Source organism: Nothoprocta perdicaria, unplaced genomic scaffold (assembly GCF_003342845.1).
Source record: "Nothoprocta perdicaria isolate Ctin4 unplaced genomic scaffold, notPer1 scaffold_187, whole genome shotgun sequence".
Taxonomy (NCBI): Eukaryota; Metazoa; Chordata; class Aves; order Tinamiformes; family Tinamidae; genus Nothoprocta; species Nothoprocta perdicaria.
Window position 1 is genome coordinate 43,582 of NW_020455060.1, and position 22,927 is coordinate 66,508.

General features: G+C 41.0%; 1 protein-coding gene across 3 annotated transcripts in view; it reads left to right on the forward strand.

Moving 5' to 3' along the window:
• Positions 1-20,183, forward strand: part of FASN (fatty acid synthase) — a 40,122-nt gene extending 19,939 nt beyond the window's left edge. The window contains exons 15-43 of one of the 3 annotated variants that reach the window (XM_026036891.1): positions 312-427; positions 838-1,013; positions 1,279-1,470; positions 1,738-1,818; positions 1,904-2,089; positions 2,437-2,616; positions 2,833-3,036; positions 4,030-4,340; positions 4,499-4,888; positions 5,158-5,322; positions 5,546-5,664; positions 5,774-5,928; positions 6,297-6,500; positions 7,493-7,643; positions 8,418-8,596; positions 9,045-9,164; positions 9,316-9,438; positions 10,975-11,198; positions 11,464-11,665; positions 12,592-12,743; positions 13,206-13,297; positions 13,445-13,596; positions 13,911-14,153; positions 15,924-16,112; positions 16,791-17,018; positions 17,475-17,695; positions 18,246-18,344; positions 18,521-18,772; positions 19,866-20,183. In XM_026036891.1, coding sequence (XP_025892676.1) covers positions 312-427; positions 838-1,013; positions 1,279-1,470; positions 1,738-1,818; positions 1,904-2,089; positions 2,437-2,616; positions 2,833-3,036; positions 4,030-4,340; positions 4,499-4,888; positions 5,158-5,322; positions 5,546-5,664; positions 5,774-5,928; positions 6,297-6,500; positions 7,493-7,643; positions 8,418-8,596; positions 9,045-9,164; positions 9,316-9,438; positions 10,975-11,198; positions 11,464-11,665; positions 12,592-12,743; positions 13,206-13,297; positions 13,445-13,596; positions 13,911-14,153; positions 15,924-16,112; positions 16,791-17,018; positions 17,475-17,695; positions 18,246-18,344; positions 18,521-18,772; positions 19,866-20,003 — 5,244 coding nt within the window. In that variant the 3' untranslated portion in view covers positions 20,004-20,183. The other 2 variants (XM_026036892.1, XM_026036893.1) reach the window with 2 other exon arrangements.
• The last annotated feature ends 2,744 nt before the right edge of the window (positions 20,184-22,927 follow it).

Genomic DNA, 22,927 nt, shown 5'->3' on the forward strand with positions numbered 1-22,927 from the left:
TTTTGCAGTTCTTGAAGTGCAGCTTTTGACTGTAGTTGACAGCGGCTTGGGAAAAGGAGGTTTATGATTTGGCAGAATTTCATGAATAATGCATAGGTTCTATATTATAAGAAGCACAGCTTTGGTGACTGGGAGGTGATTGTTCTGCTGCTCTTTCTCTTCCTGGTTAAAATCGTGCATGTTTTAGTGTTTAGCACAGAACACTTGGCACAGAAGCAAATGCAGAGAAATATTTCTGCAAGGATGTAAATTTAGGGACAAAGAAGAAAGTCATGCCTTCTAGCAGTGATTTCTGAACTCTCCTTGATCAGGCTATCTTGAGGAGAACTTTGAAACCAACTTGCACTATTCTGCCTTTGATGAAGAGAGATCACAAAAATAACCTGGAATTCTTCCTAACACAGACTGGCAAAATTCATTTGACAGGGTAAGGAGATTAAGGAAAAAGCGCGAGTGGGTTATCAGTTGGGAGAGAATTCAGCTCTCTTTCCTCACATGCTTACCTTCACAAGATTTGAGGTAATGCTTTAACAAATGTGAAAAAGGATGGGATTTATTTATATCTTTACTTTACATGGTTATGCCACTTCGGAAAAATTGCTGTGGGTTACAAGCTGCTTGGGCAGGGAAGGTGCCTTTCAGAGGGAAGGAGCCATATTCCAAAGGCCTAGAAACCTTCATTAACACATAAAAATAAGTTTTGGATCTCATGGATTGTTGGAATTAAAAATTTGGCTGCAGTGTTCCTGGGCCCCATGTTTGAGACTTCTCCAGGAGTCCTGTGAACTATTACTCTCTGACCTCCTAAGTACTTTTTTTTTTTCCCCCTCTTCATAGGATAAATGTTCTTGGAAATAACTTGTTCCCACTTGTGGAATACCCTGTCCCAGTGGGAACCCCCCTTATTTCTCCATATATAAAATGGGACCACAGCCAGGACTGGGATGTTCCAAAAGCTGAAGACTTTCCATCAGGTTCCAAAGGCTCTTCCTCGGCTTCAGTCTACAATATCGGTATGTGTTCCTGTTTGTTTCCCTCTCTCCCCACTTTACATTTTTTTTGTAACACTTTCTTTAAGAGAGAAACTCAAAGCAGCATCTCTGAAGCAGTTCTCTGAAGCTTGAGACATTTTCTCTAGAAGACTAGACAGCAATTTTAAGAGCTGCGTGTTGCCAGACAGGGTGTTTGGGGAAGCCACTAGACCCTCTTACAGCCACAAAAGGAGAAAGACCTCTTTTTTAGGGATTTTTTATTATTCTGCTCTTTATTCTTTGACAGATGTGAGTCCTGACTCTCCTGACCACTACTTGGTTGATCATTGCATTGATGGCAGAGTCCTATATCCAGCAACTGGGTATTTAGTGCTAGCTTGGCGAACTCTGGCACGGTCTCTTGGCATGGGCATGGAGCAAACTGCTGTTACGTTTGAAGATGTCACAATTCATCAGGCAACTATCCTTCCCAAAAAGGGTAAGAGTTGGTGGTATGATTTCAAAGCTGTCTGATGAAGGGAGTGAGAGGAAGAAGAAATAAGGGGAAGGTAAAAATGTAAGAGAAAAGAAAAATGAAGAGCACAACTTCATAACTGAATGAAGGGTTCAGTTCATACAGTCAGGTAGCATGTAGCATCAGGTAGCATCTCTGTACCATGTTGTGCAGTCCCTGTCTGGAAATGATGTGATAGAAAGAAGACAGTGAATGGTCTCTCAGACCTCTTTTTTTCAATATTTCTTGCAGGATCAACCCAGCTAGAGGTGAGACTCATGCCTGCTTCCCACTGCTTTGAAGTGTCAGGGAATGGGAATCTGGCTGTGAGTGGTAAGTCAGTGAAGTGCATGCCCTGGTCTGCCAGAGTTCATTGTTTATGGACACTGACAATTATTCTTTCCACTGTGCCCATCAGGGAAGATTTCCGTCCTAGAAAACACTGCTCAAAATAACTTCCATAACCAGACAGTTGATCTTCCGATTAAAGTAGACATGAGCTCAAAATCTGACCTCCTCAAAGAAGACATTTACCAGGAGCTGCATCTGCGTGGATATAATTATGGATCAACTTTCCAGGGCCTTCTGGAATGTGACAATGAAGGTGAATTTATGTCCTAGAGAAGAAAGAGTAACCTGGTTGTTGTCATCATGATGATTACTTGATCTTTTAACTGAGTTTGTATTAGTGGCCTACTATCTGTGTTTTATTGTATAGTATTGTACTTATAGTATTATAATGGAGAATGGCCATGTGTCTCGACAGTGCAGTGTGAAAGCTATTATCTCCCATCTAGAGTTGATTATTGGATTATACAGGGAAAATTGGGTGCCATGGACTTTGCTGTTGACAAGTAGTGACTCCATATCTGCTGCCTGACTGACAAAATTGTATCAAAGCAAGACTTTGAAGTCTCAAAACTGAGACTTGCTCTACCTTTTCCTTTTCAGCAAACACAGGGAAGGTTCTGTGGAATGGGAACTGGGTGACCTTCCTAGACACTCTGCTGCACATGATAATTTTAGCTGAGACTGGGCGCAGTCTGCGCTTACCTACCAGAATCCGATCAGTGTGTATTGACCCAGTGCTGCATCAAGAGCAGGTGCGCCAATACGACGATAATATAAGAGGTAATATGTCTTTTACACTTGGCTTTTTTTGTGCTGTGTGCATGCATATTCAGCTTGCAAAACAGTAAGGTGGACCTTTGGACACCATCTTAGTCTCTAAGATTTTATACAGCTCTCTCTTTAGAGTGGGCTGACAAAGCACTGTTCAGTTAATTAGTCTTGAACATAATACTCCTGGTGTTTATTAGAGACTTCTGTTTGTTTCTTGTCTTGCAGCTTTTGATGTCATTGTTGATCGCTGCCTTGACAGTCTCAAAGCAGGCGGTGTTCGGATCAATGGTCTTCATGCTTCTGTGGCACCACGACGACAACAGGAACGAGTCTCTCCCACCCTGGAAAAATTTTGCTTTTTGCCCTATTCTGAGAGCAATTGTTTGTCTTCTTGCACTGAGCTTTGTGCCTATCTGGAACACTGCAAAGGTAAAGTAGGCTTGGCTTGGTTTTGCACTAGTGAAATCTTCTAGCTTGCCAGAAGTGTCTAAGAGAAATATTTCTGGCTATTTAAGTCCTTACTGCGTTCAAGAAATGAAATGCTAGTTTATGTACAGGACCTTAGTGGAAATCTTTTGTCCATATAGACTACTAAAAGCTATGTCTGCCTGTGGTGCTTCTGGAATGTGGGTAGGAGTAAAGCTGAGTGCTGCCTGGTGGGCACATCTGCCCTTCTATAACAGTGAACGTTTCAGATGGCACAACTGTCTGTGCAAGAAGAGAGGCACAAATCAACCTGTTCCAGGAGAAATCTAGCCCAGTTACTTTATAAACTAATAGGAAAGCCTAGTTTGTCCCCAACTGTATGACTTGGTTGTTTTGTTTCTCCCTGTGAACTGTCAAGATGAACCAGTTACCAAAGAATAACAGATTATATGAGGCTGGAAGGGACCTCTGGAGGTCATTTGGTTCAACCTCCTCTCTGCTCAAGCAGGGTGAGCTAGAGCAGGCTGCTCAGGACGATGTCCCATCACATTTTGAGTATCTTCAGGGGTGGTCTCTTTGTGCAACCTTTTTTTAAATATAAAGAAACTATGCTTTCTACCCCGTACCTCCCTAAAGCTCTTATCATCCAGAGATTTTTCCCTTAGTTGCTCTCTCATCCAGGCCTTGCCATGGGGCATTGTCTGCTGTGTTAGATTATCTTGCTACATAGTCTGTTCCTCAAGCCTGCTTATTTGGAGGCTGCATCTACTGTGAAAAACATTAATTTTAGGAACATACAGAAGTACGCACTATATCTGTGTTGCTAGAATAATGTTACAGGATGCCATAATTTGTAGTGCTGGTCAGCAGGTACAGCAAATGGAAAAACCTGCGAGTGGGGATACTCTCCTCCATAAAAAAAAAAAAAAAAAAAGGAGAAAAAAAAACCCACAGCATTTGAGAATCTAACTTTTCTCTTCTTCTTCCATTTGGTAGATCTGATCCGTAACTTACAAACAAAGGTGGCTGTACATGGGGTCAAATTAGCCATCCCCGGACTAGAGACTGTAGGGGCTACTGCAGAGTCTTCACCCATACGGAAAGGCCTTCAGCATATCCTTGCTGAAATCTGTCATCTGGAACTGAATGGAAATCTCTATTCTGAGCTAGAACAGATTGTAACTCAAGAGAAGATGCACCTCTGGGATGACCCTCTTCTCAATGGTTTGCTGGATTCTTCAGAGCTAAAGGCTTGCTTGGATGTGGCCCTGGAGAACATGACCAGTCACAGGATGAAGATAGTGGAGGTTAGCTGGAAATCCCAGATGGGGCCACTTATAATATTTCCAGTCCTTCCAGTAACCTGATCATATTCTTCTATTGTTCTAGTTATAATTATGGATATTATTCATGTTTCAGACTTTTTTTTTTCTCTCCTTTTACTTCCTTGCCACTTTTCTCACAGGTTCTTGCAGGAAGTGGACATCTCTCTTCGCGTGTTACAAATATTCTGAATACTCAGCCCCTGTTGCAGGTGGACTATATTGCCACTGACTGTAACCTGGAAACTATCTCTGATAATGAAATGTGGCTACCAGATGCTGGAGTTTCCCTTAGTCAGTGGGATCCATCTAATCTTCCCTCTGGAAATCTGACAAATGCCGACCTGTTGGTATACAACTGTTCAACGAATGTTCTGGAGAACACTGCTGAAATTCTCTCTAATTTAGCAGCTGCAGTGAAAGAAGGAGGGTTTGTTTTGCTACATACCCTCCTTAAAGGAGAAACTCTTGGAGAAATTGTCAGTTTCCTTACAAGTCCAGACCTGCAGCAGAGAGACAACTTCCTGGCACAGGTAAACATTCTGGAATGATGAATACATTCTCAGAGAGAATCTTTTGGGGAAGAAGAAATAGTCTGGATATGTATAAAATACTATTACATTAATCAAATATGTCCTCATACTAAGACAAAGCTGATGCCAAGATTTCAAGCAAAGCAAGACATGGACAATGCCTACTATTCCTGGAGAAGTTGCATCTTTAAGGAGTTGCAACACTTAGTATAGACGTGGATCGTGATTTTTGACTTTGCTGTTAATTTATGTTATACCTGATTTAACAGGCACAATGGGAGAGCTTATTCAGCATGGTCTCACTGAATCTGGTTGCAGTGAAGAGATCCTTCTTTGGCTCAGTTATTTTCCTGTGTCGGCGGCAAGCCCCTGCTAAAACACCCATTTTTCTACCAGTAGATGAAACCGACTATAAGTGGGTTGAATCCTTGAAGGTGAGAATTCCTGTGTTCTGGATATTTCCAAGTGATTATACTTTCTAAATATATTTAACAGCATTTTAAGAAGTGTATGAGGATAGTGTGTTCTCTTTCTTTTCCTCCGTTGTCTTTCTTTAACTTCAACTTGTAAAAAGAAGGAATTCACTTCTACCTAAGGTTGCAAGGGTGGTTTTCTTTCTGTGTTTTCTAGTAAGATAGTTTGGGGTTTTTCCTGTAGGGCATCTTGGCCGACTCCTCAGAGCAACCTGTGTGGCTGACTGCCACCAGTTGTGGAAATTCAGGAATCCTAGGAATGGTGAACTGTCTCCGCCTTGAAGCAGAAGGCCACAGAATCAGGTAAAAGAGTATGCCCTGAGTCACACAGGAGATACAAGTTTTTGTTATTGTTAGCTTTTTTTCCCTAGTCTATAGCATATCATGCAAAATAACAACTTCTGGCTTCTAGATGTGTGTTCGTTTCAAATCTGAACCCTTCATCAGCTGTCCCGCCCACTACTCTTTCTTCCTTGGAGATGCAGAAGATTGTTCAGAGAGATCTGGTGATGAATGTATATCGTGATGGAAAATGGGGATCCTTCAGGCATCTCCCATTGCAGCAAGGTGACTCACTTCAGGATTGTTTGTAAGGCGAAAAAGAACAGAATTTGCACAGAACAGGAGTAGCTATTGTTACCATAGCTATTGTATTGTTGGGGTTGTTCTTGTTAGGTTGGGGTTTTGATGGGAATTTTTGGTTTATTTTTTAATGGATAATTTGGAGTTTCTTTGCTTTAGCTTAGAGTGAACAGTGACATGGTTTGTGCTGGGAGGAAGGATGAGCTGTTTAGGGTACAGATAGCTTGTAGGATAAGAATGGATTTTGTGGAGAGCAAAGGAAGGAGATAACAACTGCTTAAGGAGCTTACTCATTCTGGAAAGTGTGTACCTGTGTTAATATCTATAAATCTCTTACCATTCTTTTCCTGTAGCTCAACCTCAGGAAATGACAGAATATGCCTATGTAAATGTATTGACTCGTGGAGATCTCTCATCCCTTCACTGGATTGTCTCCCCACTTCGCCATTTTCACACAACTAATCCCAATATTCAGCTCTGTAAAGTCTATTACGCATCTCTGAACTTCCGGGACATTATGTTGGCCACTGGTAAACTTTCTCCAGATGCCATACCTGGTGAGTTTAAGATTGCACTAGAAGAATGCTTATTCATGTATTATTAGGATTTAATTTATTCATGTAATTGCCTGTATGTTATTCACTGGCTCAGGTATATATCACTTTTTCCTTGACATGAAAACATGTTTTTGAAAAGTATAGCCTGCTGTGCACCAAAAAACTCAGTAGTTCTGCTTCGAGTTATCACTCCATAAGACCTTTCATATAGCAGTACTACAACCTGCTATGAGGAAACATTAGCCCCACTGCATCAATAGCAAAGTTAAGGTGAAACAACTTGAGGTTCCAGAGATAGGCAGGGTACACACTGAGGTGAATTTTTTTTTTTATTGCTATGATAATACTGGACCTGCTACTAAGGGGAGGAAAAATGCAAGATTGAATAATCTCCTAACTGTAAAATAGAGGTGATAATACTATCTTGATTCATATGGAGTTGAAGAGTATAGGATTATGTGATATCTATGTCTATGAACCCAGTTCATAGACTTTTTTTTTCCCCATGTGGATTTTTTTTAAGTGTTTGAATACTCTATTTTATGGGTGGCTTGACTGGAAATGGGTATCCCCCCCATGACTCAGACCAGTCTTTGCCTAGCATAATTTTGTGTGAAGTGTTCATTTCTGTAAGCATGCATTTTCTCCATGATCATCCTTTCTCATTTACATGTAGTTCTTTTTCAAAGATGAGCAAAAATTAAAACCTTTGAAGTAGGATGCATCTGTTAAATTTCTCAAATGAAAGTTAGAAACTAAAGAAATACTATCAAGGATGAAAAGTAAGATCTTATTAGACTGGATTCTCTGCTGTTCTTATTCCTAGAGAACAAGAAGTAAAATATTGTGGTTTATGAAGTTTTTAAGTTAGCAGACAAATTCCAGCATTTCTCTTTTTCTAGATTTACAACTTTCAGAGCTTTCTATTATAGTAAATTTTTAACCAAGGGATTTTGGAAGTTCACTTTGTAAAGTTGTTCATCTTCTGTTAGGTAACTGGACTTTGCAGCAGTGCATGTTGGGCATGGAGTTCTCAGGACGGGACCTAGCTGGAAAAAGGGTGATGGGATTGCTGCCAGCAAAAGGACTGGCCACGGTGGTAGATTGTGACAAGAGGTTTCTATGGGAGGTACCCCAAAACTGGTAGGTTAACTGCTACTTTCTGTTTTGTATATGCACATAAGATTTATGCATGATTCTATGTATTCTATGCATTCTCTGATTCTCTGATTCTATGATTTGCCTTGCTTCTTGAGGCTAGTGACAGCCTTTTTTCAAGTGGAGGAATGCATACTCTGTGGGGAATGATGACACACCTATATTCTGATGAGGATTCTTTCCTCATCCCGTCTGCCACTCCTTTGACAACACCTTGCTTCCTCTGTTGGAATCTACGGGAAAGCCTTCAATAGTCATCGTCACACTGACTCTCATACTTTTAGTAAAGCTTGTGCAGAAAGCAACCTGCAGTAGAATTGTTAGCTAGCACTGTGAGGGCAGGGGGAATGATGTGTCATCTATGAATCCCTTAAGTAGCTAGCCTTGCTTATGGGGAGGACTGCTCCACAAAATGTGGATAATGGTGCTGTAGGATTTTGCTTAGTAATCTGACTCACTGCAGAATTTAAGCACTTTTCTGTACAGTGATTTGTATCCAACTCAATGTCTTTCTTGGGCCATTTGTCCAATGTGTTTCAGTATGGGCAGGAATTTTGGTGTTTACAATGTTATTGAGTAGCTGCTGAAATATTTCTGCAGAAGAATGAAATTCGTGGTCATGATCAGTAGCTGTGGTAGTTTGTTTTCTAATTCAAAACGGTTTACTTTTGGTCCATCTCAGCAGTTTTGCCTTTCTAGGGCAGAAAAGCAAACTTTATCAGAAGAATTTAGTAGACTTCTCCTCTTTACTTCTCTTAGGACTCTAGAAGAAGCAGCTTCAGTACCTGTGGTTTATGCCACTGCTTATTATGCTTTGGTGGTTCGAGGTGGTATGAAGAAGGGTGAGAGTGTCCTCATTCACTCTGGTTCAGGAGGTGTGGGCCAAGCAGCCATTGCCATTGCCCTGAGCATGGGCTGCCGTGTCTTTGCTACTGTGGGTGAGTAGTGAGGTCCTGTTTTGTGCACACTCTGGATGTATAATTGCTCACCAATGTGGTTTCACATAACCTTGATCTAGTTTGTAGTTGGATAGCAACAAGATATATAAGTACAGCTGCTGACTGCTTAAACTACTACTGCTACAGCACTGCTACAGCACCAAGAAACATCTATCCCCTATATGTTATGTTATTCAAAAATGTGAGAGAAAAACAAGACTGCCTCTTGTTAAAATGATATATGTGATGAAAGAACATCTATCTAGCCTTTGTCCTAAGACTTGATGCCTTAGGACAAAAATCTGAGAGCTTTGAAGCAAGTGCTTGATGGTGCCTCAGACACCACATCTTTCCCAAAACCTCGAAGATGAAAATGTGCTGTTTTGGTAAAAAGGAACAAAAAAAAATACTGTCATCTTTAAAGACAAAGCCTGCCTTTTATTCCCAGGATCTGCTGAGAAACGTGAATATCTCCAAGCAAGATTCCCACAACTGGATGCTAACAGCTTTGCTAGCTCCCGAAATACTACCTTTGAGCAACACATACTGCGAGTTACCAATGGAAAAGGCAAGTTTAGGGAATGCTTTTCCTTCTGACTTTTGCCAGCCATCACGTTGCACAGTTGCATTTTTCCAAAGACAAAATAGGTCACTAGAAAATAGGGTTAAACAATTAGCAAATTGACTTCATTAAATAGTTTCTTCTCTTTTCATTTCAGGCGTTAACCTTGTGCTGAATTCCTTGGCAGAAGAGAAGCTTCAAGCCAGTTTGCGTTGTCTTGCTCGACATGGACGCTTTTTGGAAATAGGCAAATTTGATCTGTCTAACAATAGTCAGCTTGGTAAGACAGGGATAGGGGAACCTCTCTCAGCACTTGATATTTTCTGGAGGACAGTCATTAAACATACAAAACTGAGTTATCTTTGTTAAAGCCTTTCTTTAAAATCAGCATAGCACATAATACCTATAAAGTGTTTGCCTAGCTGGAAGGTAGATTATAAGCTTTTGGGAAAGTAGCAAGTCCATTTATAATGTATTATTGTACTATAAAAAACTAGCACATGAAGTTCATAGCTGTGTAAGGTCTTTACACTCAGTATTGGTTAAAACTTAATTGTTTAAGAAGTGAGAATAACTGGAACTTTTCAGGTCATTACAAAGAATCTGATCCGAAGGAACCTTAATATGCTAATCTGCTAAATTTCCATAGCATTTTGATGATGGAGAGGCAAGATTAATTTGACTATTCCTGACAGGAGGGACAAATTCAGGTATTACAATGCAATAGGATAATGAAAAATGGCAAGAATATTAGCATGTTGTAGCTGTAATCCAATTAAATATCAAAAGATCCTGATGTCCCAGAAGGCTTTCACAGGAGAGAATCATCTGTGGAGATAGGAGGGGGGGATGCACATGGAATTCTAGCTTCTCTCTGACGTTTTACTCAACTGTCTCCACATGCAAAGTGTTCTGTTCTAGTATTGGACTGACTGTTTTAAAGCTTATCTTGCTGAATTTAGCTCAGTGTCTTGTATCTATTACACATGTGAGCAGAATGCCTATTAAATTGTTATGTAAGTAATTAAAATAATTAATATAGCCTTTGGAGAATGTGCACGTATGTGTGAATGCGTGTATGTGGGAGCCCTGTTTGACACCACGTTAACCATGAGCCAGCAATGCCCTCGTGGCTAAGAAGGCCAATGGGCTCCTGGCTGCATCAGGAGGATGTTACCAGCAGGGCAAGGGAGGGGATCCTGCCCCTCTACTCAGCTTTGGTGTGGCTGCACCTAGACTACTGTGTGCAGTTCTGGGCTCCCCAGTATGAGGGATGCGGAGCTTCTAGAGAGAGTCCAGCGGAGGGCAACAAAGATGATTAAGGGACTGGAACATCTCTCATATGAGGAGAGACTGAGTGAGCTGGGCATGTTTAGCGTAGAGAAGAGAAGCCTAAAAGGGGATCTGATTGATATGTATAAGTACATGAAGGGGGAACGTAGGGAGGGAGGGTCCAAGCTCTTCTCAGTGGTGGCCAGTGACAGTACAAAGGGTAATGGTGTAAGTTGCAACACAGGAAGTTCCATCTCCATATGAGGAAGAACTTCTTTACTGTGAGGGTGACAGAGCCCTGGAACAGGCTGCCCAGGGAGCTTGTAGAGTCTTCTTCTCTGGAGGTCTTCAAAACCTGCTTAGATACCACCTTGTGCCACTTGCTGTAGGTGTCCCTGCTCAAGCAGGAAGGTTGGGCTAGGTGATCTCTAGAGATCCCTTCCAACCTTAACCATTCTGTGAATCTGGGAAATGTAGAAATTTGATACCTTATGACTTTTTGAAACAACAATGCATGAGGTTTTAACCTGATTGCTTTTTCTAGGAATGGCTCTCTTCCTCAAGAACGTGGCATTTCACGGAATACTACTAGATGCAATCTTTGAGGAGGGAAACCAAGAGTGGGAGGTAGTATCAGAGCTGTTGAAGAAAGGTATAAAAGATGGTGTGGTAAAGCCCCTGAGGACTACAGTCTTCAACAAAGAAGAGGTGGAAGCTGCTTTCAGGTTCATGGCACAGGGAAAACACATTGGTAAAGTTATGATCAAGGTAATGAAATTTTGATTCTGTGCTTCCTCTGTCATCCTGTCTAGATTAGTTGGATTGAAATATTCAGTATAGCCACTTTGAAGTCTCCTAACTAGGACCACGCATCTAGGATTATATCTGTTTTTGCTGACACTGTAACATATGTAGCTAGAGTCTGTCACTCTGATCTAGAAATTTAGCCCCCACTGACTAGAGAGTGCAATTCTATATGGAAAGACAGATAATGTGTTGTGTGCATCATCACATGTCTTTATTTTATTGGAAGGTCAAAGAAGAAGAGAAGGAGTATCCTTTAAGAAAGTCTGAACCAGCCAAATTTTCTGCCATTTCTCGAACTTCCTGTCCACCTACCAAGTCTTACATAATCACAGGGGGGCTAGGAGGATTTGGGCTTGAATTGGCACAGTGGCTGATAGAGAGAGGAGCACAGAAGCTTATACTGACTTCTCGTTCTGGCATACGAACTGGTAAGGAAAGACCGGTTGACTGTGTTTCAACTGACCCTGATCTGTAATCTCTCCTTTGAGGTTTCTGTCAGCAAATATGAACATCTTGATCTCCCTTCTTCCCTGCCCTCCTCACATGAATCTATCCTCCCACTTCAAACAAGTTGCTATTCCCTTTTTTCTAAAGAAGGAACTATATTTTGAGAAGGCCTCTTCTTTTTGGCAGCTCCTTTCTTCTCATTTTATGCATATCTAATTTGTCAACCCATGCTCTCCCCCTTTTTTTTTCCACCTCCTTGTTCTCCTTCACTACCACCCCCCCAAGATTTTTCTAAGATCTTGCTTTTTTTTTTTTTAAATCTGCTCGAAGAGGAGCTGTCCCCAGGTACCTCACATATTCATACAATGGCTCTTCAAATGTCATAAATAAAGGCATATAAATTTCTTAGTAAGGATCTAAAGATGAGTCATTTTTGTTCCTCGGGTTGTGCCTATGGATATTTTCTGTGGCGCTTCACATGGACAGCCCATCTGTAAAAGATGCACCCTGGTATCAGATAACATCAGTTTTTCTACTCAGATTTTAGACATCAGTTTCATTACTATCTCAGTATTGAGATTTAAACAAGAAAGTGCAGGAAATAGATTATCGAAAGCATGGTGATTTGAGTGTGTCATCCTATGCATTCATAGAATCATAGAATCATAGAATGTCGAAGGTTGGAAGGGACCTCAGAGGTCATCGAGTCCAACCCCCCTGCTCACGCAGGGTCACCTAGAGCACGTGGCACAGGGCTGCATCCAAGCGGGTTTGAAAGATCTCCAAAGAAGGAGACTCCACAACCTCTCTGGGCAGCCTGTTCCAGTGCTTTGTCACCCTCACAGTGAAGAAATGCTTCCTTAAGTTCCTGTGGTTCATCTTCCTTAAGTTCATCTTGTTTTTGCAGGTTATCAGGCTAAGCGAGTGAGAGAATGGAAAGCAATGGGAATACAGATACTGGTATCCACTCATGATATTGGAACACTCGAAGGAACACAACTGTTGATAGAAGAAGCTTTGCAGCTTGGACCCATTGGGGGCATCTTTAATTTGGCTGTGGTAAGTGCTAAGAGTGGCCAGGACTCATAAGAGAGAGCATCCATTTAAATGCTATTTGTATAGGAAGGTAGGCACCATTGAAGTTCAAACAATTTCAGACTGTTTTAAAAGGTGTTTTGTTCTGATAGTATGTGGTGGCCTATAGACTTAGGTCTTGACCTGAGAAGCAACAGTATTTGGTCGTCCAGCTCAGTTCTGTAGTAAGATGAATGTTTCCCATCACCTTGGGAACAAGAAAAATCCCATGTAGAATTTGCCAAGTGAAGACTGCAGTGTCAGGGCTGAAAAGAACAGACATAAACAAACAAAAGGAAGTGTTAGTCCTGTTGTATTTCAGGATATGTCTGTGCTAGAGACTTACCAAAAGTTTATTCTGTGGTGATACTCTGTCACATGTCAAAACATGTAGCAACTTTAAACAGAGAAGGGAGGTATTGAAAATGTCTATTTTGTCTCCAATAGGTCCTTAGAGATGGCATGATTGAAAATCAGACACCAGAATTCTTCTGGGAAGTCAACAAACCCAAGTATTCAGGCACCCTTCATTTGGATTGGTAAGTTTCTGTAGAAGGGAGAAATATGAATTGCGCATATGATGATAGGGATTGATCCAACTTAATTAATCTTGTCCTGTCCTTCCATGGCAACATATAGTTAGCAGGATTTTTTTTAATGTGTTCGTCTCCCTGTTTCATACCAAGGGTGACTCGTAAGAAGTGCCCCGACCTGGACTATTTTGTTGCATTCTCCTCTGTAAGCTGTGGAAGAGGAAATGCTGGGCAAAGCAATTACGGCTTTGCCAATTCTACCATGGAACGTATCTGTGAGCAGCGACACCATGATGGACTTCCAGGTATGATAACTTTTACTCATCTATTGGAAAAAAACATCCCTTCAAACATCCAGAGGAGAACCACTTCCCCCAAACTTGTGGACTTGTCTGGTACAATCATTAGTGTTGAAATGTGTTTCCTCTTGTTACAGTCACTCGTGTATGTATGAATGCATACTATTTAGTAGTACAAAGGAGATGCCATTCACTTTCATGCACATTAGGCATTCACCTGAGTGTTTTCAACTACTTGTTGCTGCTGCCAAGTGTTTTAGTTAACTAAATGAGTTAGTTTAAAAGCTTGATGTGCACATTCCTCTGCTTTTTTTCTCCAGGCCTGGCTATCCAGTGGGGAGCCATTGGTGATGTGGGTATCCTTCTGAAGACACTGGGGAACAAAGAGGTTGTGGTTGGAGGAACTATTCCCCAGCAGATCAGCTCATGCCTGGAGGTGCTTGATATCTTCCTGAATCTACCTCATCCTGTCATGTCCAGTTTTGTTCTGGCAGAGAAGGTGTCTGTGAAGAGTGAAGGAGGCAGTCAACGGGATCTTGTGGAAGCTGTTGCTCACATTCTGGGTAGGTGCAGTCTAGCAACTGCATAATTGACAGTGATTTCTAGGAGTTGTCTTGCTCCAGGATTTTTTTTGCGGGGAATAATGCTCTCAACGGCCGTTTGGAGAAAAGTGAGGAGAAGTGGAGAAGTACCTCACTTCTGATTGCTTCCAAAAGCAATCTTGGCACCTCTGATTGCTTTGTTTAAGCAGTCATAGAGATATTGCTGGTATGGTTATCTCCTTAGCAGTGTGCATGAGAACCTGAAGACTGCTTAATGGGGTTATATCAAAGATCCTGGATCCTGTGTTCAACAGTGACAAAAAGCCCATTTCCCTCATTCTGCCAAACCGTTAGGCAGGACAAGATGACATACTGCCAGGAGCTGACAGGTCTTACTGTCAAGTATCCCTGGACAAAGTCTATCAGCTCAGTGCTTTAGGAAAGCAGTGAAGATGCTGTAGGCAGTCAGCATTTCACTCTGACTTGTCCCTGCTTTTTTGTTTGTTTGTTTTTTCCTGTCTCTTCCCTTTGTTGCTTTTTCACTGTCCCCCAAAATCCATTTGTTCCTTAAATATGTGAGCTTTACTCCTGGATCATGTCTTCATACACAGGCATGGATATGTTTTTCTCAGCCTCTGAAATTCTTAAGAGTGAATTAGTGCCTCTTTCCAAATGAAGAATCCATAGGAACAGCAGTGCAAAAGAGCAAAATCCTAGGGTGGCATATAAAAGGGCAAATATGTTTAACTTGCTGAGTACTATTCCAGCTTTCAATGTGTAGTTTGGGAATTTCCCCATGCCACAAACAGGGCTTTTATATTCCTAGTAACCTGTTGTGGTTATTTTCAAGCATGTGAGGTATAAGAGGGTGTTCAAGAGCGATCATCATATGTTCACAAGGGGGAAATTATGCTTAATCAACCCAATAGCCTTCTCTGATGGACAGACTGGCTGGGTAGATGAGGGGAGAGCAGTAGCTCTTGTCTCCTCTGTAAAGCTTTTGCTACTGTCTTCCATAGCATCTTCAGGAGCAAGCTAATGACGTACAAGCAAGATGAGTAGTGAGGTGGACTGAGAAGGGGCCGAACAGCAGAGCTCAGAGGGTTGTGGTCAGTGGCACGAAGTCTAGCTGGAGGCCTGTAGCTAATAGTATCTCCCAGGGTGAATACTGGGTCCCGTATTGTTCAATTTTTTCATTAGTGACCTGAGTGAAGGGACAGAGTGCACCGGAGCAGGTTGCCCAGAGAGGTTGTGAAGCTGCTCAAAGCCTTCTGGACAGGGTCCTGGACATCTTGTTCTCTATTTGAGTGAAGGAAAGGTTGATTCCTTTCTTGGTAAGCATCAAGTACTGCAATTTAAAATCATTGCCATGGACAGCTGTTCCAGCTAATACTGCCTAGGATTAGTTATGTGGTGTCTAAGAATCCTGTCAGCGTTGTTACAGCCTCCAGCATGTGAAATTCTTATAGCTAGCTTTTGGGAACTTGATCTAGAACTTATGATAGGCTGACATCCCTATCAATTTAGCTGGAACTGGTGTGTACCTTGTCATCAAGCTGCTATATTTAACATATTCATTATAGAGAAGAGTAGCAGTGAATTACAGAAGGGGCAATCTGTTAAAGCCTTAGAAAAACATGAAAGGGATTTCTGCTTCTACAATTGCATTTTATTCAAATTTGAGGAGAAAAGAAAATGAAGAAGATTGCTAGAGAGGCCAAGAGCTTAAAAAAAAAAAAAAAAAAACCACCTTTTGTGTTTTTTGTTTACATGTGTGCTGCTTTTCCTCAGGTGTCCGTGATATAAGTAGTCTGAATGCCGAGAGCTCCTTGGCAGACTTGGGCTTGGATTCGTTGATGGGTGTGGAGGTGCGCCAGACACTGGAGAGGGACTATGACATTGTTATGACCATGAGAGAAATTCGACTGCTTACAATCAACAAACTACGTGAACTTTCCTCCAAGTCTGGGATGGCAGAGGGTATGGTGTCTAGATTCGGGCTAGCACCCTAATCACCTGAACCCAAACAACTAAGCTCCCAACTCACCACTTTCACTTCTAGAGACATAAGCCTCTATCAAATGATGAAGTGAGATCTGATAATAGCTGAAGATTTTTAAATGACAGGCATACACTGAGGTGCATTGCTGCACTGACAGTTTGTCCATTTGGGGTAAGGTTGTAAGAAGGATCTTGCAAGCTGTTCTGCCGCCTGTGTAGTGTCTGCCGCCTGTGTAGATGTAATAATGAGCCTGACAAAGTAGCTATACTATTAGGATGAATAAGAAAATAGTAAAGGCAAGACTAAGTCTGTAGAAAAATCCTTAGTCAAGGCTCATAGTGAAAAATATTTCCTGTATGCCTGCCCTCCTTAAGAGCCTGACAAAAGTAGTCTCTCTAGATTTCTAAATAGCTCAAATTCCCCATAGTATACCATGATAAGCAAGATACTGTCAATGAGATACTGTGTAGTAACTGCTTGCATGAGTGCTTTTATATGGTAGTGTGCAGGATGTAATGTGAGACCTTCTATCTCTCTGAGGAATAAGCATTTCTTTTAGGACTATGTTTGACCATATGACCATATTCTCTATGCATATGGTCCAAGAATCTGGTCCTGAATCTAACTGGGTTTGTGTGGCGTACTTCCCTTCAAAGAGATGAAACCATCACAACTTACAAAGACCGGCCCGGGTGAGCCTCCAAAACTGGATTTGAACAACTTGTTGGTGAATCCAGAAGATCCAACGATCACCCGTCTCAATGATGTTCAGAGCACAGAACGCCCTCTTTTCCTTGTTCACCCTATTGAAGGATCTATTTCAGTCTTCCGCACTCTTGCCTCCAGACTTCACATGCCATGCTATGGGCTGCAGTGCACAAAAGGTACCGAAGTGCTTGTATTTATTGCATTTGTAAACGTAATATTCTAAATTTTAGTGTCCTTGTAGAGGAAGCTTTGTTCTAGACTCTAAACTTGGAGGATCAAACATCAGTGCCCACAGTTCACATAAGACTACGTACTAAATTATATTGAGGATTTGTGCGTATGGGCAAATAGAACAGCTGAATCTGTCCTTGCCAGTAGATTATCACATGGGAGAAAAGCAAGACATGGTATTCTACCTGCCTTTAGAAACACTGGAACATTACTATCCCTTGTCCAGAATTAGAGTAAACCCAAGCTAACAATAATTGTGTATTAATCTGTTTAGAAATTTACCTTCAAAGTAAACTGCATGTTTCTAGTAGGTTTCTTTTGGTGCTCATGAAAGCATAATTGTATGTCCCAGTGTGTGACTGAAACTTGTTTCTAACTCCATTTCTTCTCTTGTGTTCTAGCTGCTCCCCTGGACAGCATACAGAGCCTGGCAGCCTATTACATTGACTGTATGAAGCAAATACAGCCTGAAGGACCTTATCGTATTGCTGGATATTCTTTCGGTGCCTGTGTAGCCTTTGAAATGTGCTCACAACTACAAGCACAACAAAATGCTTCCCATGCACTCAACAGTCTGTTTCTTTTTGATGGGTCCCATTCATTTGTGGCAGCATATACTCAAGTAAGAGATACTAGGAAAATATTCCATCTGGAGACCATCCTGTCTCATCACAGCTCATGTTTTGGGAGTTTATTATTCTATAGGAGAGACATCTGAAAAACATACAACTTTCATAATACAGGAGGTGGGAAAGAGCTGCAAATAGTGGATAAGGGGCACTTAAGGGCTACTGGAGGATGAGGATGCAAAGGCTTCATTAACTGGCTGAGGCACAAATGCTTTTGTTGTCATGTAAGCTGTAATATTAGTGTGTCTCATGGATGATCCTAGAGCCTGCATCATCCTAATGTAGGATTCTAGGAAACCTTGCTTAAGCCTTCAATTTAATTATTGTGCTGGTTTCTAGAGGATCCTAGTCTCTTGGCAATTGTCACCTGCGGTTTAGTGTTCTAATCTCTGTCCTCAAGGTATATTCTCCCACCAATACTCAAGCTTCAGTTATCCCTGCTGCCCAGTTCAGAGCCTTATGTTTTGAAAATGTATTTTTTAAATCTAACATTCAAGAATAAGCATGCCTCTTGTTTTAGGTTTTCACTCTTCTCTTTTCCAGAGTTACAGAGCCAAACTGACTCAAGGAAATGAGGCTGCATTGGAAACTGAAGCATTGTGTGCCTTTGTTCAGCAGTTTACAGGCATTGAATACAATAAGGTAAGATTTGTTTTTTATAGTGCAAAGAAGAGAGAGTTTTGTTTTTCTTCTTTTGGTGTGTGATATGTTTTAGTATGGTGGTGGTTTGGGAGGTTGTTTCGTTTGTTTTAATGTAGCCGGATACTCAGATATTGAAAATTGTTGAAAAATATCGAAAAAAATCATAATATTTCCAGCTGTTGGAGATTCTTCTGCCCCTAAAAGATCTGGAGGCTCGTGTCAATGCTGCTGCAGACCTGATAACTCAAATCTATAAGAACATCAATCGTGAGGCACTCAGCTTTGCTGCTGCTTCCTTTTACCACAAACTGAAGGCTGCTGACAAGTATATACCAGAGTCCAAGTATCACGGGAATGTGACACTGATGCGAGCAAAGACTCACAATGAATATGAGGAAGGCTTGGGTGGAGACTACAGACTCTCAGAGGTTAGTCTAAAGCATACAGGTGACATTTGAGACTCTTTGATAGTCTAAGGAGCAAAAGGAAAGTGTAGAAAATGTTTCTTGCCAAGGGAGAAGGAATAAAATCTCATATGAAGGAGGGGGGAAAAAAAGTCATTGTGCTTTACCACAAAAAAAAAAAAAGGAATGGTTATGAAAAGCAAATGAGTTCTTTTGCTCCAAGCATTTTATCAAGAAAAGGTGAAGAGAAAGTCTAACCTCTGTATTGGACAAATAACTCTTTTTCCATGGCAAATTCTTGCAGCTCCCCAATTATACTCCATATAACAAAAGTGTTTAAAAAAAATGAGAGCAAATCCAGAGATGAATTAAAATTTCATACCTGTAGAGCCTTACAGTTTTTGCAGTGCACATAGGCTGATCTTTGAAGAGTAAACATTGGCTTTCTGCCAATGCAGCGTCTTTGTTTAGTCACCTTTTTATGAGAGTTAGTATGAGGGTATCTTGTGAGCAGTAGACCAGGGTTTTTTGATCTGCAGGCTAAATAAGGCCTGTCTAACTTTACAGTAAGAATACCAGAGAAAAATGAATTTACAAAACAAATTGCCACTTTGTATCTCCAGTCCAGGTCTTTACCCCGTCAGAGTTTTTTATACATATTCATCCTCAATTCTGATCTAACTTGTACCTAGTTTACATAGCACCCATAAAGCTTTCTTTGTTGGGTATTGGGAAATGGGGAAAGGGGAGAGAGGCATGTTCTTTGGTGGGGGGCTTTAAGGGCAGGAAAGTAGCTGTCATCATTCATGCTTGGTATAGTAGGCAATTTGTTCTGCTAATATCGGGTTCAGAGGTTTCTTGCCCAGCTTATATTTGAGTGCATCATATGCCGGGCTGTTAATTAAAACACTTCAAAATGCTAGTTTCCAAATAATGTTCTGCAGCTGATCTATGGAACTGCTTTAGAATATTAAAATATATGATGTTTTCAATTTACTTTGATAGGGACAGTGATGTGAAATGCAAGCAACCCAGAAAGGTGATAAAGCCAAACAGCTAGGGTGACCAGATGCTTGAAAACTGTGAACATAAACCTTTCTGTTCTGCCTCTATACAGGTATGCGATGGCAAAGTATCTGTCCATGTCATTGAAGGGGATCATCGCACCTTGCTGGAAGGAGATGGTGTTGAATCAATTATTGGGATTATTCACAGCTCACTGGCAGAGCCCCGAGTCTGTGTCAGAGAGGGTTAATTGCTTCTCTTCATGTACTCTCAGTGGCGAAGAAAATGCCAACAACATTCCTTGTTATGACAGACCCCAAGGAGCTCTTCCTTTTGTTCAACATCTCATCTGCTCTGCTGCCAGAACTGGGAAGTCCAGCTGAACTTGATTAGTGTCTCTCTCTGTCTCTGTCTGTCTGTCTGTCTCTCTCTCTCTCTCTCTCTCTCTCTCTCTCTCTCTCTCTCGACTATTTTTCCTTTTCCCAACTTTTCACAGCTTCGCTGTTCTCCTTTCCGTGCTATACTTTCCCTTATCTCCCTATGTTACCCCAGTGCTGTGACTCTGTTGCTGTGCACTGCTACACTGGTTCCCCACTGATGGCAGCTTCCTATACCCTTGGCAGTTTGAAAAAGAGAAAAACAAAACACAAAAACTTAGGAGTAGATTTTTTTGTTCTCTATATTGTTTTGTCTTTTAACAGTATTCCAAAGGGTAAGTGATAGCACTTGTTGACCAAGCCCAGTGAGCAGGGAGGAGGGGACCTACAGCTGATTTTGGAGATACCTGTTGTCTGTGAAGAATCTGTCTGTAGTTAGTTCAGAAAGAGAATTTCATTGAGGCTTTTGTAACTATTTTTTTTAATTTGAAATATTCTAAGTATTTATTGTGTCAAACCAGAGACTTCTTGCTTGGTTTTAATTTATCATGGGTTCTAGGAGAAAAGAGACATTCCTTTTCAGAGGAGGGGATTTATTCTTACAAGGGGAAGTTGCCTATTTGTTAGACCAAAGTGCGTCTTTGGAACAGTCTTTTCCCACTCTATTTGGAGAATAAGAAAAGGGAGGGGGGGAGGGGAAAACAAGATAGAGGCTTCCCACTATCACTCCCTTTTTTTTTTTTTTTTTGGGGGGGGGGGGAGGAAAGGAGGGAGGGAGGGATGGGTGGACAGATTTCACTGTATTGAGGAGCCTTAACTTGGCTAATAAAAATACAGGCAAAACTGTCCTCAGGCATTACTTTGTTTATATTTGTGCAAGGTTCTGTGCTCAGAATCTTCATAAAGCATTAAAACCATTGCTTCACCTTTTATTCCAGCCCACATCTACTCTGCCTACCCAACCAAACATTAGGAATAGGAAAAACAGAGTCCTTCACTGATGAGCATACATATCTTCCTCCTCCTGCCCTCCCATAACCAAAGTTCAGGCAAATGTATGAACATCTATCCAAAGCCCCTGCATATGTCACTTAGGGCAGGGCTTGCTTCAGCCTTGGGCTTTAATTTTCCTCTCACCAGTGAGACTGAAAATCCCACATAATTTAGCTAAGTAATCAGTTTAATGGTATGATTTTAAGATAAAGTACATTTTTAAAGGAAACTTGCTTACAATTCAATTCTTGCCTTTGCTATGCTGAATCTGTCTTTTTGGGAATCAGTAAATCCTTGCTACACTTATGATACAGAAGAGATCTGGGTAGCAACAGAGCACCAAACAGAAGGAGTTATTGTGCCTCTCAGAACTGTTAACCAGTTATATTCATCTCCCAGTGAAGTAGTATCCTGTTACTACTGGAGCAGTTCAGTGTCAGGAGTGAGTGGTTTTTCACTGCAGGTTCTGACTTGGTGTCTTTTGCTTACACCACCCTCTGTGGATAGTGGCTGGGATAGCTGGTTTTAGTTTTATAAAGTATTTCTTTGTGAAATCTGAAATACAAGCGTAATGTCAGCCTAAAGCATTTGCAAATAAAGTCTTACCCCCCCCCCCCTTTTTTTAAATACTTTCTGGTCTGAAGAGTGTCTTTTTCTCTTTGGCTTTCCTAGAATTAAACAGAATTGATCACTGGTTGCCTTTTTGTCTTATTCTCTAACACTTTTTTCTTTATTTTTTTTCTGTGTTTTATCTCTGTTATTCCTTGGTGGCATATCTGGTCTAGTTCTGTAGTAAAAAAATAACACGGCTCTTCTGGAGTCATGATTTCGTACATTAAATGCAGCCAAACCACAACCAAAAAAAATTGAAACAGACACTCTCAATTTGAATTCTGGCTACTTAGTTTTTGACAAGTCATTAATGCTACTGTCTGCATTTCCCCACCTGTAAAATGGGACTAATAGCATCTACCTCAAGATTGGTGAGAAAGTTAGGTAGGCTATGGATATAAATGCTATTAAATTGTTAGGTATGGTGATAATGTCTTGTGGGCTCTTAAGGGAAAGAGGAAGACAGTCAATGTGTGAGGGCAAGGAGAGAGCTGCAAAGAACGTGACACTGAAGAGTGGCTGTATAAAATAGTAATATGTACAGGACTTGATTATATCTACTGTTACTATCCATGAACATTGTAGCATAGGACATCTAGATAAAACTTGAAAAAAAGAGGTACTGGTATTTTGCTTTACCAACTACTGGCAGTTGTGGTAACCGTGACGGGGGGTGGAAAAGAGGGATTCTATTTCCCTTGTTTGTACTGAAACTATACAACGAAAGAGGCCAGTGATTAATTTAACGAAGCTGGTAAAATAGTTCTGCACCGACATAAAATAGTAAGTCTGTTCCAGCATCTCAACTCTGAAAGAAAGTAGTACAATTCAGTAAGCAGTTCTGACTGAGCTGGGTGGATGATGTAAGGACTAATGATGGTCCAGCTATCTAAGCTGGAGTTAAATTTTTTTATAAGAATAAAATTGCATGGCCTTCTGTAGGCAAAGTCTGAAGACAGTGTTTGAGTAATAAAGTACGTTAAGAATGACTTAGCATCTATGCTGTCAATGTTCTTGCAGTTGTTATTTGAAAACAGATTTTTTTTCCCCATGATTGTCTGATTATCACCTGCTGCTATGTAACCTGCTATCTAACTGGCTGCTGAATACAGTCTGCCAAAAATAAATACATTATTAGAGCTTGCACTGCTTGTTGTTTCTCAGTAGTCTGTCAGATAGGCATGCATAGAGC